General features: G+C 40.3%; 1 protein-coding gene across 2 annotated transcripts in view; it reads right to left on the bottom strand.

The window, feature by feature from the left end:
- Positions 1–403: 403 nt before the first annotated feature.
- The window catches only part of PCDH19 (protocadherin 19), a 125,579-nt gene continuing 106,071 nt past the window's right edge, over positions 404–19,911 (bottom strand). For both annotated transcript variants that reach the window (XM_070291063.1, XM_070291062.1), the window contains one exon: positions 404–1,667. In XM_070291063.1, coding sequence (XP_070147164.1) covers positions 1,078–1,667 — 590 coding nt within the window. In that variant the 3' untranslated portion in view covers positions 404–1,077. The remainder of the gene's footprint in view (positions 1,668–19,911) is intronic.

Genomic DNA, 19,911 nt, shown 5'->3' with positions numbered 1-19,911 from the left:
TGTGTCTGAAAGGATGCTGATTTAAAATCCAAAATAGATTCAGTCTTTTTGAGTTTTAGATGATTGGAGATAGGGAATTTCTAAACCTGGAAACTGATAACTTCAGGAGCAACTTTCCTGTTCAGGGCCTGAAAATCAGAAAAATTGATCTCATAAAATTTTCAGCACAATATTTCTGACAACTGCAAATTAGATAGCAGAATATCCAAAAATGACTTTCTGTAATGATCTATCATGGATCTGGGCAGAAGCCTGAAAGTCAGGAAAAATACTCTGCAACGTGGTGAGCAACCATTCTGCGGGTACCCTATGCGAATGAGCACCCTCCAAGGACTCAGCCTATATATGCGGCATTACTCACTCACTTGCCATCTCAGTTGTTTGCACTTTGTTTTGTCTGTAGTTTTTTTTTTTTTTTTAAGAAAAAAACACCAATTTCTATAAGCCTTTTGCCACCACCACACACGTAGCAATTTGCAATATCAAATACGACAATAGCACAGCTAGCAAAAGGGTTCTTTAAAGCAGGGGTGTCCACAGCAAAGTAGCGGCATTGGAAAGTACTCGAGCTTCAGAAACAACCATTTGGGGACTCAATTTCACATCACCAAATCAATGAATAGTACACAATAAATGACCATTAACTTGTCTACACTACAAAACAGTGGCAAACTTATTAAAGGTGTCCAGAGCCTTTTTTTTTTTTTTTGCTTTTTTTAAATGTAATCCTCCACAAACAATGGTAATTTTTATTATAATTTTGACATAGAAAAATATATAAATTCAAACACTTAATACATAATACTTTTCACAACTGAATTTGTCTCTGTTTCCCCAACATCAAGGCCTCATGAACGACTCAAGCCAAAGCTAATTTGCTCCAACGGAACACCCCTGCTGCCTGTTGAAACGAGAGGGATTGTCACAGATTGATAGTCATTTATAAACAATACATTTAGGGAAAGCTCTGAAATACAGCCACTCAAGAACCAACCATTGGTGAACAATTACAAGGATCAGCTACTGCTTCTTAGCTAGCCAGCATGGTTTCTCTCTTTCTTCTTCCCCAGAACTGATTTAGAGAATGATATCCTTCAGACGCTTCGCACCAGGAGACTCTTTGTCTCGACCTTCCTTCAGAATGGGGTTGACCTCATGCACGACTTTCTCGCCATCAGCTCCACGGGGTTCAGCTTCAGAGGGACGAGAAGGACCATTGTTGACATACTGCTCCAGATCACGGGCAGGGGGTGCCAGGGCGACAGTGTAAGACACAGAAGGCTTGGTAGGCAGAGGGCTCTTGAGGTGCAGAGGGGAGGTGACAGGGCTAATAGCCTCACAGCCATTGCCCGCCTCCCGGATAGCGCTGGTGACCTTGGGGCTACAGGTGGTCACATCAACAGTCCTTCTCCCTTTGAGGGTGGGCCTCTCCTCAGCTGGGTGGTCGCTGACATCCTTTCCAAAGGTGGCGAAAGTCCGCTTGGTGGGGCCGCAGTCGTCATAAGCTTCAACATCAGCAGCAGTAGCTTCGATGGACAGCGTGATGATGTTCCTCACATGCTCAGGGGACTTGGAGCAGGTGGGCATGGGGTTCCGGGGCATCCAGCACCTGTCAGAGTGGCCAAGAATCCGGCATTCTTCCCTGCAATGAAATCCTTCATTCTGATCTGTTTGGAGAAAATTAAAAATGTCAATTTCATCAGCTTTTCCCAGGAATCATCGTTACTTCCCAGTGCTCAGGTTTCTTAGGTACCCAGAGATCCTTTGGGGAAATGACACTTTTAGATAGTCCTTTATTGCCTTTTGGGACAAGTGTGAAGAATTGGATTTTTAAAAAGCTGTAGATCTCCCCCCTAAACACTCTCCTGCCTTTTTTATGATTATTTTTGTTGCTGCTTCCACTGCTGACAAAACTAAAAACCTAAAGGGGAACACACTATGATGAAAAATTTTATTTTTTAAAAAGTTTATCTGATGGTAAAGGTGCTGAGACTCAGCATTTTATCAACAATTCCTGCTAAAAATCAACTGTGTTTGAAACAGGTTCTAGCAGATATACTGAGAAGTCTTGGCCATGTTTTGGAGTAATAGCACTGTCAACCACATTCCTACCCTACTTGTGAATGGTATTCAATGCTTAGTTTTAGATTAGTAACATACTCTTTGAAAACCCAATCACATCACTTTTTTTGGCCACCAGTCTCACCAGCCAATCTTCTCACTAAACCCTTTACATGACTTAGATTTCCCATGAGAAAGAATATACTGAGATCTCTTCCTTCAGTCTGATCCAGAAGCTACACCTGGCCTTATGTACACATCCCTCATGGGTTGAACATCATTTAATTAATACTCAGCTAGCCATTCCTTCTTATTTTTCTTATCTGCAATTTCATTTGGGTCATATTTCTTAACATAATTTCTTCCTGGATTACTTTAACCCTATCATAGATGATCTTAGCACACAAAATTCATAATTAATGGTAAGACGTGTTTTTCTCATTTTATCCCAGGTTCATTTAGAGTTAAGGTTTTAATTGGGCTCTCAGAAAAGCTTTCTATATGGGCTTCACTAAAGTATGGACTCAGGGTTAACTTCTACCTGTCCATTGGAAAACTGTTAATGTCTGGTTTAGAGCTCTAGTTTTTCAGATCAATTTATATTTATGTTACATTCTTGCATGAGGATGACCTAGTAAAATTTTTCATATCACACTGCACAATGCATCAAAGTATGAGCAGCTTAACATTTATAGATATCCTTGGGGTAGGACTGGAAGAGGTAGGGAGACAATAAGAGATTGCAAAGACAAAAAAATATACATCAAAAAAAGTTGGAAATATGTGCTATGAGTGCTTTTTTTTGCAGGAAGAAGTCTGCAATTCAGGGACTTGCCTGATATTAGTCTACATACAACACACCTTCCTTTACAATTGTATTTCTATTTTTTAGCATTTTTCTTGAGTTTTTAGAGTAAATGACACAGCAAAGAGATAATTCTCTGCCTCATTTACCAGAAGTTATTTTGGTAAAGGGGTACTTGGGAGGAGGCTCAAGAAATAATGGTTGAAATGAGTGTATATTTCATCATTTGGAGAAAAAGTGTTAGAAGCAGCTAAATGTCAAGGCTTAATCCAGGCTGAGTTCAGATTTCAGCATGACTCTGGAAATGGCTTTTGACCTAAATTACAGAAAAAACAGCCAAAGATAAGACCTCCTTCAGTATACCTGGACACAATTTGCTGACTTATCTTTAAGATGGCCAGTTTAAGCCCCCTTTCAATGCTGGAGAATGAAACTCTCCGAATTTTGTAGAGTTGGAACCAAATAACAAATAAGCATTATCACCAAGGAGATAAGTGCCTTCTTCATACATAGGACAAAGCTCCCACAAACTCCAGCACACTTCCACGTCAGGAATGCCTGACCACCTCTGAAAAACAAGGGTTTGTCAAAGCCGTTTCTCTGCCTCTTCCCTGTAAACTTTCATTGCTGCCACCTGATGACTTGTGTGCACCAGGATCCAGAGACCCCACAGACACTGAGACAAAACTGTGTGTGAGTGTCTCCTATGGAGGTATGGGTCAGCAGTGGACTGCTGCAGGGGCAGGGGCTCTGGTGCAGCAGACCCGGGTACGGCATAAGCCCTCTTGGAGGACGTCACCATTAATCCCACCACCTAGTCACCAGAACTCTCCATCAGAGAGCAGACAGACTGAAAATAACAATCACAGAAAACTAACCAATCTGATCACACAGACCACAGCTGTGTCTAACTCAATGAAACTATGAGCCATGCTGTGCAGGGCCACCCAAGACGGGTGGGTCATAGTGGAGAGTTCTGACAAAATGTGGTCCACTGGAGAAGGGGATGGAAAACCACTTCAGTATTCTTGCCTTGAGGACCCCATGAACAGTATGAAAAGGCAAAAGGATAGGACAATGAAAGATGAACTCCCCAGATCAGTAGGTGCCAAGTATGCTACTGGAGATCAGTAGAGAAATAACTCCAGAAAGAAGAGACGGGGCCAAAGCAAAAACAACACAGAGTTGTGGATGTGACTGGTGATGGAAGTAAAGTCTGATGCTGCATAGGAACCTTGAATGTTAGGTCCATGAATCAAGGCAAATTGGAGGTGTCAAAGAGGAGATGGCAAGAGTAAACATTGACATTTTAGGAATCAGCAAACTGAAATGGACTGGAATGGGTGAATTTAACTCAGATGACCATTATATCTACTACTGTGGGCAAGAAGCCCTTAGAAGAAATGGTGTAGCCATCATAGTCAACAAGAGTCGGAAATGCAGTACTTGGATGCAATCTCAGAAATGAAAGAATGAACTCTGTTTCCAAGGCAAACCATTCAATATCATGCTCATTCAAGTCTATGCCCCGACCAGTAATGCTGAAGAAGCTGAAACTGAACAGTTCTATGAAGACTCACAAGACCTTCTAGAACTAACACCCCTAAAAGATGTCCTTTTCATTATAGGGGACTGGAATGCAAAAGTAGGAAGTTGAGAAATACCTGGAGTAACAGGCAAATTTGGCCTTGGAGTACAGAATGAAGCAGGGCAAAGGTTAACAGAGTTTTGCCAAGAGAATGCACTGATCATAGCAAACACCTTCTTCCAATGACACAAGAGAAGACTCTACACATGGACATTACCAGATGGTCAATGCCAAAATCAGATTGATTATATTCTCTGCAGCCAAAGATGGAGAACTTCTATACAGTCAACAAAAATAAGACCAGGAGCTGACTATGGCACAGACCATGAACTCCTTATTGCCAAATTCATACATTGAAGAAAGTATGGAAACCCACTAGAACATTCACGTATGCCCAAAATCAAATCCCTTATGATTGTACAGTGGAAGTGATAAATAGATTCAAGGGATTAGATCTGATAGACAGACAGAGTGCCTGAAGAACTATGGATGGAGGTTCATGACATTGTACAGGAGGCAGGGATCAAGATCATCCCCAAGGAATAGAAATGCAAAAAGGCAAAATGGTTATCTGATGAGACCTTACAAATAGCTGTGAATAGAAGAGAAATGAAAGGCAAAGGAGAAAAGGAAAGATACACTCATTTGAATGCAGGGTTCCAAAGAATAGCAAGGAGAGATAAGAAAGCCTTCCTCAGTGATCAATGCAAAGAAATAGAAGAAAACAATAGAATGGGAAAGACTAGAGATCTTTTCAAGAAAATTAGAGATACCAAGGGAACATTTCATGCAAAGACTGGCACAATAAAGGACAGAAATGGTACAGACATAAGAGAAGCAGAAGATATTAACAGATGGCAAGAATACACAGAAGAACTGTACATAAAAGATCTTCACCCTCCAGATAATCACAATGGTGTGATCACTCACATAGAGTCAGACATCCTGGAATGTGAAGTCAAGTGGGCCCTAGGAAGTATCACTATGAACAAAGTTAGTGGAGGTGATAGATTCCAGTTGAGCTATTTCAAATCCTAAAAGATGACGCAGTCAAAGTGCTGCACTCAATATGCCAGCAAATCTGGAAAACTCAGCAGTAGCCACAGGACTGGAAAAGGTCAGTTTTCATTCCAACCACAGAGAGGCCATGCCAAAGAATGCTCAAACTACTGCACAATTGCACTCATTCACACGCTAGTAAAGTAATGCTCAAAATTCTCTAAGCCAGGCTTCAACAGTACATGAACTGTGAACTTCCAGATGATGAAGCTGGATTTAGAAAAGGCAGAGGAACCAGAGATCAAATTGTCAACATCTGTTGGGTCATCGAAAAAGCAAGAGAGTTTCAGAAATATATCTACTTCTGCTTTATTAACTATGCCAAAGTCTTTGACTGTGTGGACCACAACTAACTCTGGAAAATTCTTAAATATATGGGAATACCAGACCACCTGACCTGCCTCTTGAGAAATCTGTATGCAGGTCAGGAAGCAACAGTTAGAACTGGACGTGGAACAACAGACTGGTTCCAAATAGGAAAAGGAGAACGTCAAGGCTGTATATTGTCACCCTGCTTATTTAACATATATGCAGAGCACGTCATGAGAAACACTGGGCTGGATAATGCACAACCTGGAAATATCAATAATCTCAAATATACAGATGACACCACCCTTATGGCAGAAAGGAAAGAAGAACTAAAGAACCTCTTGATGAAAGTGAACAAGGAGAGTGAAAAGGTTGGCTTAAAGCTCAACATTCAGAAAACTAAGATCATGGCATCTGGTCCCATCACTTCATGGGAAATAGATGGAGAAACAGCAGAAACAGTGATAGACTTTATTTTGAGGGGCTTCAAAATCACTGCAGATGGTGACTACAGCCATGAAATTAAAAGATGCTTACTCCTAGGAAGAAAAGTTATGACCAACCTAGACAGCATATTAAAAATCAAAGACATTACTTTGCCAACAAAGGTCCATCTAGTCAAAACTATGGTTTTTCCAGTAGTCATGTATGAATGTGAGAGCTGGACCATAAAGAAAGCTGAGCACCAAAGAACTGACGCTTTTGACCTGTGGTGTTGGAGAAGACTCTTGAGAGTCCCTTGGACTGCAAGGAGATCCAACCAGTCCATCCTAAAGGAAATCAACCCTGAAAATTCATTGGAAGGACTGATGCTGAAGCTGAAGCTACAATACTTTGGCCACCTGATATGAAGAACTGACTAATTGGAAAAGACCCTGATGCTCGGAAAGATTGAAGGCGGTAGGAGAAGGGGACCACAGAGGACGAGATGTTTGGATGGCATCACTGACTCAATGGACATGAGTTTGAGTAAACTCTGGGAGTTGGTGATGGGCAGGGAGTCCTGGCCTGCTTTATTCCAAGGGGCTGTAAAGAGTCAGACCCAACTGAGCAACTGAAATGAACTGAACTGAATTGAACTGATGATTTATCATCATTCAAAACATGTGTGTTCCTGGGAGGCTGAAAGTATGGGAAACATGTTGGGATATACGTGGGAAACACTTAGTGTAGACCCAAACATTATGAGTGAAAGAGTCTATAGCTGATCACCCACATTTTTTCATTCAAATCTAGTGCTTTCTCCAGAAGACCCCAGGATCCCTATAGTAGGACAGAATTCACACCTCAGAGTTTTCCCAAATATGTTTCTTCTTCAACATTTCCTCTGAGGCCTATCTTGTAACTCTCGAAGTAATACCTGTAAAAAATTAGTCTATTTGTTTGGAGGTAGAGAATAAAGAGGTGCAACTGGAGGACCAGTCCAATAACTAACTTCCCCATCTACAATTCTGAGTAAGAGTTCCCTAGAAGTCTGGAGAGGCAGGTAGGGAGGAAGGGAGAGAGAGAGAAGGAAGAAAAGAAAAAAAATGTTCAGAAGGTTATGGGATCCCTGGCCATTTTGTCCAAAATTAAGGCAAGGAGGCATAGAGCTCTTAGCCTTTGAACCCTGAAACTGCAGCCATATGACCAGCTATGAAGAGGAAATCCCAGGTGAACTTCAGACTGATATTGCTCATACTCCCAGGGCAGAGCAGTGATGAACTACAATCTAGGAGAATATTCTCAATAGGTTCAAAATAAAGCTCTTTTAAGTCTCAAGTTTTGAGTTTCAAGTGGTTGTCTTAAAATTTGAAGATGTAGGTCTTTTTTCAACACAATTCAGTAAGAGAATGCCATCCACGCGTCACCCCCAATCCATGCACAGTTCTCCTTCCCTATGCTGAGTGAGTGATAGTCACTCAGTCATGTCTGACTCCTTATGACTGTAGCCTGACAGGCTGCTCTGTCCTGTCCTCTGGAATTTTTCAGACAAGAATCTTGGAATGGGTTGCCATTTCCTTCTCCATTCCCTATGGTAGGCTGCTTCAAATGAACGTGAGGAGACCTGGATCCCCAGCATACACAGAGGGCAAAGACTCCAGAGTCAGGCACCTGTGAGATCTTATGAACTGAGGAAGACCAGAGCAGGGAACTTAGTCATGTCAGAAGTTTCTCTGCAAAGACAGTACTTGCTTTCAGCTGACCCACTGCCTAAGTGAATAGATCACTCTCAGGGAAGAGGAAAAGGTAAACTTACTCAGGGACCCCAGGAATGCAATTAGTTTAAGCCTACATACCAATTTCACTAAGCCCACTTCAGTCCTATAGAGTGAGAATAATATGCAATTTTCTTGGATTAATTACGTGTACATATTAGGTACACTGCTCTTACCCCATGCAAGTGAAGACTTGAATCTAAAAGATTTATTTACTCACAATGTCTCACTCTTAGCTTAGATCTAATCTCTTTATTTCTTTAAATCCTTACCAAGGGCAGAGACAAGACTTGCTGTTTATCATTTTAGTATCAAACAACACTCAGTGACATTTGTGTCAATACTACTGAAACAAAATCTAACCTAGCTTTAGTGTTTATGGACATATGAAATATGAAAGAAAACATGGAGAATATAAGTGGACAGAAAGAAAGTGTCTTCCCAACCCAAGGCAATCTACATTCATAAATGTAATGTAGATGAATTGTTGTTGTGTGTTTAGTTGCTGAGTCATGTCTGACTGATTTGTGACCCTGTGGACTGTAGCCTCTTAGGCTCCTCTGTCCATGCAATTCTTCAGGTAAGAATGCTGGAGTGGGTCCAGGGGATCCTCCCAACCCAGGGATCGAACCCAGATCTCCTACATTGGCAGGTGGGTTATTTACCACTGAGCCACCAAGGAAGCCCTTAATGCAGACGAATTACCTTTTGAAAATCAAACCTTCAGTTTAGTAAGGAAATTAAGTGTGCATTAAAAGTGAGAAAGTCACGACACAAAGTCCCTTTAAGAATAGCAGTGATGACAAACCAGATGAAAAAGGCAAAGAGACTACTTCTGGAATTGCCTAGGCCTGATACAGATCATATGCCTGCCACCATGTAACACTGTGGCTAGGGACTCAGCTATGAGACGAGAGAGAAACCATTTTGCATCATCACAAGTTAATTGTCAAGATGCTGGCTCCAGGTGAAATAGAGGTAAGCTAACAATTCACTGGAAGAAACACAAGCTGGAATGAAGATTGCCGGGAAAAATATCAGTAACCTCAGATATGCAGATGACACCACCCTTATGGCAGAAAGTGAAGAGGAACTAAAAAGCCTCTTGATGAAAGTGAAAGTGCAGAGTGAAAAAGTTGGCTTAAAGCTCAACATTCAGAAAACAAAGATCATGGCATCCGGTCCCATCACTTCATGGCAAATAGATGGGGAAACAGTGGAAACAGTATCAGACTTTAATTTTTTGGGCTCCAAAATCACTGCAGATGATGACTGCAGCCATGAAATTAAAAGACACTTACTCCTTGGAAGAAAAGTTATGACCAACCTAGACAGCATATTAAAAAGCAGAGATACTACTTTGCCAACAAAGGTCCATCTACTCAAAGCTATGGTTTTTCCAGTAGTCATGTATGCATGTGAGAGTTGGACTATAAAGAAAGCTGAGTGCCAAAGAACTGATGCTTTTGACCTGTGGTGTTGGAGAAGACTCTTGAGAGTCCCTTGGACTGCAAGGAGATCCAACCAGTCAATCCTAAAGGAAATCAGTCCTGAATATTCACTGGAAGGGCTGATGTTGAAGCTGTAACTCCCAACACTTTGGCCACCTGATGTGAAGAGCTGAGTCATTTGAAAAGACCCTGATGCTGCTGGGAAAGATTGAAGGCAGGAGGAGAAAGGGACGACAGAGGATGTGATGGTTGGATGGCATCACCGACTCAGTTGGCATGAGTTTAAGTAAACTCCAGGAGTTGGTGATAGACAGGGAGGCCTGGCATGCTGCAGTCCATGGGGTTGCAAAGAGTCGGACATGACTGAGTGACTGAACTTACTTACCGTGCTATATCTTTCTGTGAAAGTATTAACCTGTGTGCGTGCTAAGTCGCTTCAGTCATGCCCAACTCTTTGTGACACTAGGAATGTAGCCCACCAGGCTCCTCTGTTCTTAGAGTTCTCAAGGCAACAATACTGTAGTGAGTTTCCATTCACTTCTCCATGGGATCTTCCCAACCCAGAGATCAAGCCTGCATCTCCTCCAGCTCCTGCATTGCTGGCGTATTCCTTACCACTGAGCTACCAGGGGAAGCCCAGAAGTATTAACCTAAGTTTTAACCTAAGCCTAGGCAAAGCAAAATATAAGACTCTAGAACCCATACATAGTTGTAGAAATTTAAACATATGAACATGTACAGATGAATGAAAGCAGCTGTCTTTATTTCAAATACACACGTGATTAGGGGTGAACCATGAATTTGCACATTGGTCTTCCCTGCTTCTGAATTTGCCCTAGGATCTGCAAATAAATAAATGAAGAGAATGCATAAGTTTGGAAAAGAACATGAATCTTGAGGCTACAGAACACCTTAGTTCAAAACAGATCCAATTATTCTAGACAATTTTTTTAATATAGAGAAAAGATAAAGCTTCTTCAATCTAGGTAGTAATAAATAAATTTTCGGTCACAACTTTTCATTAGGGACTTTGGTGAGAGGCTCCCAAAACTTCCAGCCAAAAAAAAATTTTTTTAAATCTTAAAACATGAGTCCTATGAGAACACAGGAGGCCTAAGGGGCAGCAATGTCTAAGTCACAATGGATAAGGAAGTAATTCAAATAGAAAAAGAACAGAATATGTTATTTTGTGTAGATAATAGCAAAACTTTTTGCAGCAATTACTCTCTTCTTCAGGACATGAAACTGCTGTCTCTTCAGATGTGGGCAAACAATATGCTTCCACACTGTAGAAAGAGCTTACCAAAGGTCCCAACCAAAGTAAAAAAGAAAAAAAAAAGAAAATGATGAAAACATCACCTCAGGCTTTGCTAAAACTTTCAAAGTCCTGGTGCAATAGAACAGCTGAGAGGCTCTGTTGGGTTTGTATAGGTGTCCAGTTACAATGGATGTGTTCAATAATGCTGGCACTCTGTATTGTGATTCAGAGTTTGCTGTATTAACTCAAAGATCCCGATGATCAGAGACAAAACTCCAGGACTAAAATAGTTCAAGGTAAGAGTTACAAGAGCAATGTGTTACCTCCTCAAAAGTGATCTGCAATCAATGAGGCAGAAAAGGAAAGTTAAAGTGAGTTCCAGTTCCTGAGAGCTCAAGTAGTTAGCTATTTCTAAGTAACAGCAATAACATAACCTAGAAACAGGTGATGTATAAATCAGAAAAGCTTCCTGCATTGTACTCATATCTATTCACTTAGCTTACCCTGCATAACACCATAAGCAAAATAATCTATGATCAAAGTGGGCCATTTTTATGAAAAACAATGGAAGGGATTGTGGCAATGATTATGAAGTGGTTAAATGCTATTAAAATTGATCACATGAACCTAATCAAAAAAACATAGCTATTGAGAAGTGTCCCCTCTTGGCCTACCTAATTCCCGTACATCTGAAGCAGGCATAACAAACTGCCTACCAAACTTTCATATCTATTTTTTATACTAGAAATGGGGCTTCCCTCATAGCTCAGTGGGTAAAGAACCTGCCTGCAATGCAGGAGACCCTGGTTTTATTCCTGGGTTGGGAAGATCCCTGGGAGAAGGGAATGGCAACCTACTCCAGTATTCTTGCCTGGAGAATCCCCTGGGCAGAGGAGCCTGGCAGGCTACAGTCTATGGGGTCACAGAGTCAGACACAACTTAGTGACCAAACCACCACCATACTTGGAAACAGAACCCCTCTCCGGTTAAGACTGGCAATGTGCCAGCTAAAAATCTACATTTTCCAGTATTCTCTGTAGATAGGGGTGGCCATGTAACTAAGAGTGAGTCAATGTTATGGAGGTAGGATATAAAAAATCTCCTTAAAAGAGGGGAACTGACTTAGCTGGGGGACCTTTCTCCTTATTCCTCCCTGCTTTGTCCTATCTGAAATGGAGACACAATAGATAGAGCTATAGCATCCATCTTACTACCATGGGGCAACTCTGAGGATGGAAGCCACATGCCTATGAATAGCAGAGTAAAAAGATACAAGGACTATGGGATATTGGAGATACTCTAGCCCCACCTTACTAGACCAGAACTTCTTTTAAATAAGAGAAAAAAAGCCTCTCTCTTATTTAATTCAGGGGCTCCCATGGTGATAAGGAATCTGCCTGAAGTGCAGGAGATGTGAGTTCAATCCCAGGGTTGGGAAGGCTCCCTGAAGAAGGAAATAGCAACCCACTCCAGTTTTTTGCCTGGAGAATCCTGTGGACAGAGAAGCCTGGTGGGCTACAGTCCATGGGGTCACAAAAGAGTCAGACACAATTTAGCAACTGAGCATGCATGCTTATTTAATTCATAATTTATTTTCCTTAGTTGAGAAAAAGGGATTTTTTTTGCAAGCAATCAAACACTATTCATATCTGATACATTATCCTTAAAGTCTCAACTTAAATGTTACTTCCTCAGGGAATCTTTCGCGGATTTCTTAGATTAAGGTAGGCCCCATCAGTTGGGTCCAGTCGCTCAGTCATGTCCGACTCTTAGTGACCCCATAGACTGCAGCACGCCAGACTTCCCTGTCCATCACCAACTCCTGGAGCTTGCTCGAACTCATGTCCATTGAGTTGGTGATGCCATCCAACCATCTCATCCTCTGTCGTCCCCTTCTCCTCCTGCCTTCAATCTTTCCCAGCATTAGAGTCTTTTCCAATGAGTCAGTTCTTTGCAACAGGTGGCCAAAGTATTGGAGTTTCAGCTACAACATCAGACCTTCCAATGAATATTCAGGACTGATTTCTTTTAGGATTGACTGGTTGGATCTCCTTGCAGTCCAAGGGACTCTCAAGAGTCTTCTCCAACATCACAGTTCAAAAGCATCAGTTCTTCAGCACTCAGCTTTCTTTATAGTCCAACTCTCACATCCATACATGACTACTGGAAAACCCATAGTTTTGACTAGACGGACCTTTGTTGGCAAAGTAATGTCTTGCTTTTTAATATGCTGTCTAGGTTGGTCATAGCTTTTCTTCCAAGGAGCAAGCATCTTTTAATTTCATGGCTGCAGTCACCATCTGCAGTGATTTTAGAGCCCAAGAAAATAGAGTCTGTCACTGTTCGCATTGTTGCCCCATCTATTTGCCATGAAGTAATGGGACCAGAAGCCATGATCTTAGTTTTCTGAATGTTAAGTTTTAAGCCAGCTTTTTCACTCCCCTCCTTCACTTTCATTTTGCTTTCTGCCATAAGGGTGGTGTCATTTGAATATGTGAGGTTATTGATATTTCTCCAAGCCGGGAAAAAGGTAGGTCTCATACCATCTCCTTTTATATTACTCATCATACTTGTAATTGGTTGTTTAATATATATATATAATGCCAGCTTGTAAACTCTAAATGAGCAAAGATTACATATGTTTTGTTCCCTCTCAGGCCAACATAGAATTCCAGTGGCACAGCACAAAGCAGGTACTCACAAAACATTTTAACTGAATGAAAAAAGTAATGAAAAAGTGACAGCAACAAAATGAGAATCTTGGTCACCACACCAGATACTGTACCACTAACCCAATGCCTAAAAGCAGAAATAACTAGTATATTCTATTTAGTAGAGATGCTATGAAAACCTACATAGAAAATTATGTAGCTTTGCTGAAGACAATAAAGGAAGTGAACACTTGAGAAACATAAAAGTCAAGCGTCATCTCAGCCTCTTAGTGGCTTCCCACACACTACATGCAGATCTTCAAGAGATCTGTTAGGTTCTGATGTCCAGTTGAAAATAATATTTGTCATGTACCTTGGAGTTTTTAATTCTAACAATAGTTAATTGGGCCTGTACTCTGATAAGTTAACAATACAATAAGCAGAAACATCTATTTTATGAAATTAATCTATTGTTCAAATACCCACCACAGATGCTGGCTCTTCCTGGCAAAACTAATTTAAATACCCAATGAAGAATTAATGCTTAAGTCAAATATGCTTGGGAATTACCAAACGAAAGAATTATTCTGTAAATAAGTCTTAAAATATTTTAAGGCCTGCAAAGTGTCAGGAGATAAACATCCATCCTTTATTTATAACTTAACAAGGTGAACAGAGTAGCAAGGGACTCTGGAAAAGGAAAGGAGGGATGGGAGAGGGAAAGAAAAGAGAGCAGGAAACACCATCTAGGCTTCAGATATTGCATCTTAGTTTTATCTGACTGACATCTTAAGGACTGAGCTTCTTTGGGTTATTTAGATACCATTTGAGCATCTTTGAAAATTCAATAAGGGCTTACTTTGAAAAATCACAACTTCCCAAAACCCTACCCTTCCCCAGCTGTAATTCTGGGAGTTTATGCTCATTTCCTAATGGACTCAAAGTTTCTGCAAGAAAAGATGGGGCTCCATCTGTAAACTATTCAAGGCTACACCAGTGATGGCTGAGAGTTTTCTAGAGACTCATGAACCAATGACACCAAGCTATCCTGTAGCCAACCAGTGTGACAAGAAGTAAATCACAGATTACATACACTACAAACAGCTCCTTGTCTCTTTCTCACTCTCCTCATCTTTTTCTCTCAGCATCTTCTACCATTTTGGTGCTTCCCTAATGCTTTCTCTCTGTTCTCCTGTTCCCTAGCCTCCTGCTAGTCAGCAGCCCTACCTACGGCACTATGGCCTCACAGACAACAGGCAGAAGGGGTAGGATGCCAGAACTGTGCTTAGCATTCAAAACACCTATGTGGTATTATTTGACAGATGCCAAAGAAGTATACAGTAAAACAGCACTTAGACCATGAAGAGGGATTCCCACATTTTTCATTTACTACGTACAGGCATTAAAGGTCCTTGTTAAAATAAGAGGATTCACTGTCAAACTGAGATCATCAAATTATCTTTGGTCATATATCAAAGCCCTGGGTAAATGGTACCAGGAAAGGGGAGTTTGATAGGGTAAGCAGGACTAGAAATGTCTGGAGGCAGAGATACCTCAGGAAAGGCAAGGTGGGGATAGGGTGTGGGAACAAAGTTCCTGAGACAGACAGGGAGAAAAGTCAGCCCTGATCAGCATAAGTTGGCATTTTCAGGATGGCTAACAAGTTAAACAGCAGGAATTCTGTGAACTTTAATTTTAGCTTGCAATAAAGAAGATGGTTGAAAAGACTGATGAACTCCAACCTTGTCCTAGACCATTTGGCAGATCAGCATCAGTTAGCAAGTGCCACCCAATATTTGGTCTCTGTGATGCCAAATAGTATGTGGGCCTCTACTCTCATTCACAGTCTATGCACCTGTAATTCACATGCAACATTAAAATAGATTAAAAAGATGCCCCTTCAGAATGCAAAGCAATTGAATTATCTTCAATGGAATCTTCAGTGCTGAGCTGGTCAGAGAGACAAAGTTAAAACATATTGAAGTATAAGTGGTTGAGAATTTAATATTTATGATAGATGAGAGTATGGCATATACAGTCATACAATCTAAGTTGCAATTTTGGCAATCACAATAGTTTCTGGAGTTTTCATTTTTGTACTGGGGCTCAATTCAATTCAATCCATAAAGAAGATTTCAAGATGTGTATAAGTACAAATCATTCGTGCTGATGCATGGGGAGCAAGGAAATGAAGCAGAAGGCTGCCTAGAAAATTGAGACAGAGAAATAAGAGGCACTGACAGTGACTGAAATAAGCAGAGATTGACTAGGTTGGAATGTTTGTATTTTGGTTTCTATGGTGGAGCAAATTATTTGACTAAGTGCTGCACTTCATCGAGGTGCTTAGCAACCATTTGAAAAAGCTATACAAGTAAAATACGAGGTGTCACAGAAGACCACTGAACTATTCCCCCAAAGTAGGAACACTGAGATACTGCAACTCTGAGCAAAAAGGGACCATTTTTGAGAGTTTCATTCTACCATATCCACAGAATTAAGTTTCTTAGCCTATATCCATGGGACAGCTATCACACCTCATCACTTCTGCAAGAGTTCAAACCAAATGTTTGACTTTGTGTAGACAAAAAACAGACCATTTCACACATTATACAGGTGGTTATGTCACTGTGAAGACAGAACTTTTAGATGATACTTAGTAGCCCTGAATCCAATGTTATTGCCAACTCGGTTTCACTCTTTCATCAAAAATAAGGAAGTCACTGATACATACATCATTAGCATGAGAAAAAAGCCACTTTTATTCTGGTCTTAAGTTTCTAGGTATAGGTCACAATAGGTTGTGAAGATGGCAGAAATAAGGCTGGTACAGAAAGCAAGAGGGACAGGGCATGTTAGGTAAAAGAAAAATCTTCCCTTTTTGAGTGAAAATTTAATGTTGGTGGGAGAAAATGGAGCCAGCTGCTCGAGTTCTTAACAGGAACTGACACTTCTTTCAATCAAGTCCCAGGACATATAGTTTTGTGGAACAGGCAATGCTATACATGAGTCAATGAAAAATCTTGCAACTGTAACTTCTAAATTCTTTAAAGATTCTCAACTGCAAAAATGTCCCTGTTACTGGGCGGAGAAGCTAAGAAGCAACATCGGTAATTCTCCAATCACTTCCTTCCTGTTTGAAAAATAAAGTGCTCAATAAACCAATCACTGTTTCTTGCAATGATTCAAAAAGATAGTGTGTGTCATATCATAAGCTAGCTAAGAATCATTAGAAATAGTCACTGGAAGCAAATAAGAGTGTCAGAGGGATTAATATCTATTAACTACCTAGGTTGGATTATTCATTACCAACAAAAGGAAAAGTCTATCATCTTGATATTTCAGCATAACTTCAGCAACCATCTGGAATACTGTAATTGCAATGACACTGCTTCTGGGTACAGCAAACAGCAGAATCATTAAAAAAAATTCATTTCAAATATGTGCCTAGAAGCTAATAAATTTTACAGCAGTTTCAACCTTTCCTCATTGCAACAAAGAAAAGCATCGTTCCAGACAAATTAAAAGTAAATTGATTGCTTAGGGGACTCAATTCAAATATCACTTTTCCATGTTAGAAATCTCTTTTCTTAAAACATTAGAGAGAGAGAGAATGAATGAATCTTAGATGGGGGAATGAGATGGATGATGGAGATAGTGAGTGTGAAAGGGACAGAAGCCAGTATATGAAAAAAAAAAAAAAAATATATATATATATATATGGCAGCAAGGGAGAGTGAGAGATAACCAAAACCATTAAATCCTTGTTTGCAAAACCAGGTAGAAGTCAACTTAAAATGAATGCAAATATGTCACTGGGGTGCAGGCCTAACATTTGTGCTGGAATTTATTAATAATAACTATGAATAATGAATACCAGAATTGAAGGGATCAAATGCCATTTTCTGTGTTTACCTGTCATTATCCATCTTTCACAGACAATGCTCAATTTTATTCATTTGCTCTTTTCCTTAGAATTTGAATTATTCTTTTTCCAGTTGTCCACTTAATCATAAAGAAAGCTGAATGCCAAAGAACTGATGCTTTTGAAATGTGGTATTAGAGAAGACTCTTGAGAGTCCCTTGGACTGCAAGGAGATCCAACCAGTCAATCCTAAAAGAAATCAGTCCTGAATATTCATTGGAAGGTCTGATGTTGAAGCTGAAACTCCAATACTTTGGCCACCTGATGTGAAGAGTTGACTCATTTGAAAAGACCCTGATGCTGGGAAAGATTGAAGGCAGGAGGAGAAGGGGATGACAGAGGATGAGATGGTTGGATGGCATCACCGACTCAATGGACATGAGTTTGGGTAAACTCCAGGAATTGGTGATGGACAGGGAGGCCTGGTGTGCTGCAGTTCAAGGGGTCGCAAAGAGTCAGACATGACTGAGCAACTGAACTGAACTCAGTTATACGAGTAGGAGAAGCCAAGCTATACTTTTCAGGGTGTTGCCTCAAAAGCGATTAGACCAATTCAGAAGCAAGGCCAAGTAATAAAGTTTTTAAGGAAGCTTGATCATTTGAAGGCACCAGACACTAGTCTTGCTGCTCATTTTAGGAAGAAAAAACTCTTTACAATTTTAGCACATAGTGGTTCCAGTATAACCTCCTGACCCAACTGTACTTGGAAAGAAAGAACGGCTGCTCCATCTGAAGCATCAAGAAAGTCTTGGATTCTCTCTGCACCACAGATGTGAAGGCTTTTTTCTGAGTTGGTTTGAACTCTGAATACAGAAATAGCAGAAGGTTTTTCGGTTGAGATGACCTGAGTTAAGACATTCTGACATGGCTCTAGAAAAAAATCTATGTAAGAGCTGATACATAGTAATCCTGAATTATAGCCACAAAAAACTATCACAGATACACATATGTGTACATCCACACATTCACCAGCACCACTATTAGTCCTCATCACCCTGAATACTCATCTCCATTCACAAGTTAAAACAATGACACATCAATCGTATCTTAGTAAAGCTGGGAAAAAAAAATAAATAGAACAAATCAAAAGATTACTAAAAACCAGTCTGCTAAATTTAAATGTTCTGTCCATTTAGTACAGATCATGTATCTTTACACATTTGGAATAAGCTGTTTTTCCAAAACATTGCATCTTCTGAACTCCAGTTTTACTGCATTTGCCCCTTGCTGGTTAAAATGCCAGTCTTTCATGACTGGGTCTGGGAAACATGAAGGAATGCCATGCTCTGGCTAAAGAAGCCCTGAGGAGTCTAGTTCTATGTTCAGGAAACAAGAGAGCACCGGAAGTAGAGAATTCGATGCTTCATTCAAACCTGCACGATTTCTATTATCTGAGATGCCAATTTGGCAATTACAGAGAGGGAGGGGCAGACTTGTTTAATATAAGATGTTGGACTCTAGCATAAAAATGTCCTAAGAGTAAATGGAAATTATTAATTAAAGAAAAAAAGCCTTCTTTGGCCCCAGAGCTTTCTTATCCCCTTAATTCCACTTTGCAATCTCTTTTCCTTTACTTCTATCAGTTAGTGAACAGCAAATAATCTATCTTGCTGTTAAAACTTCAGATAAAATAGTCATTTTTAGCAAAATGCAAATGGTGACTAGCTGAAGAGCTAAGGGTCATCATCTGCTCACATATTAAGACGTGACACAACTCCTTTAACTATCCTAATGGTCCTGGATTGGGGACAGGGGGTAGAAAAGGGTTGGAAAGGAAAAAAGAATGGGGCAGATGCAAAATTATATTTTCAAACCTCCTGCTGGCATTCAACAAGCTCTTTGCTGTTCTTAATCACACACAGAACTGTAATGCTGACATAGCTTCCTGGATGAGATACTTATAGGACAGTAACAAACAAAGACATTGACCCATGGTTTTATTCTCCTGGGGAATCTTTGCCCCACCCCCCTTCTTCCAGAGTTTATGCAAACTGAAAAGTTTCTACTTTTAACACCCTGTTATCCATTCCAATATGGGAGGTCAGCGGTATTTCAACAAAGAAACCACTCATGAGTAATGATTTCATGGAGACAAGAGTTTTTATGGAGACAAGAGTAGGAAAACAAACTGTTTGAAATGAGTTTAATTCCTTGTGTGACGGCTAATAAAAAGAAACATCCGAACACAGTGCTTGAGAAGCATTTTTGTACTGTTCAACAGACTGAAAATAACAGCTTTTTTTCTGGTCTGCATTAGCATTAACAACAGCCTTCCCTTCTGGTCATCTGTGTTTACAGAGGGAATAAAGATTCATAGAAGAGCTCGCCTTTCTTCTGTACCACCCAACTAGACACAGACTGTCCAGATGATTTTTTTAAAACACAAACCAACTTCCATTTTCAAAAGTAAAACTAATTAGGGTACCTAAGTGTTTCAGAAATTACTTAGGAAGTGTGAGGAAGCAAGAGAATTGTCAAGAGAGCTCTCAGAAAAGTTGTTTGTGGAGAGTACTAGGGGACGTTGACATCTCGCCTTTGTTTAAGGAAGTGCTTGAACGCTCCTGCGAGGAAATTTTTCATCAGTTCTATTTTCTTTCTTCTGGCCACAC

The sequence above is a fragment of the Ovis canadensis genome, chromosome X, assembly GCF_042477335.2.
Source record: "Ovis canadensis isolate MfBH-ARS-UI-01 breed Bighorn chromosome X, ARS-UI_OviCan_v2, whole genome shotgun sequence".
In the NCBI taxonomy this organism is placed as follows: Eukaryota; Metazoa; Chordata; class Mammalia; order Artiodactyla; family Bovidae; genus Ovis; species Ovis canadensis.
This window is presented reverse-complemented; position numbering and strand designations above follow the sequence as displayed.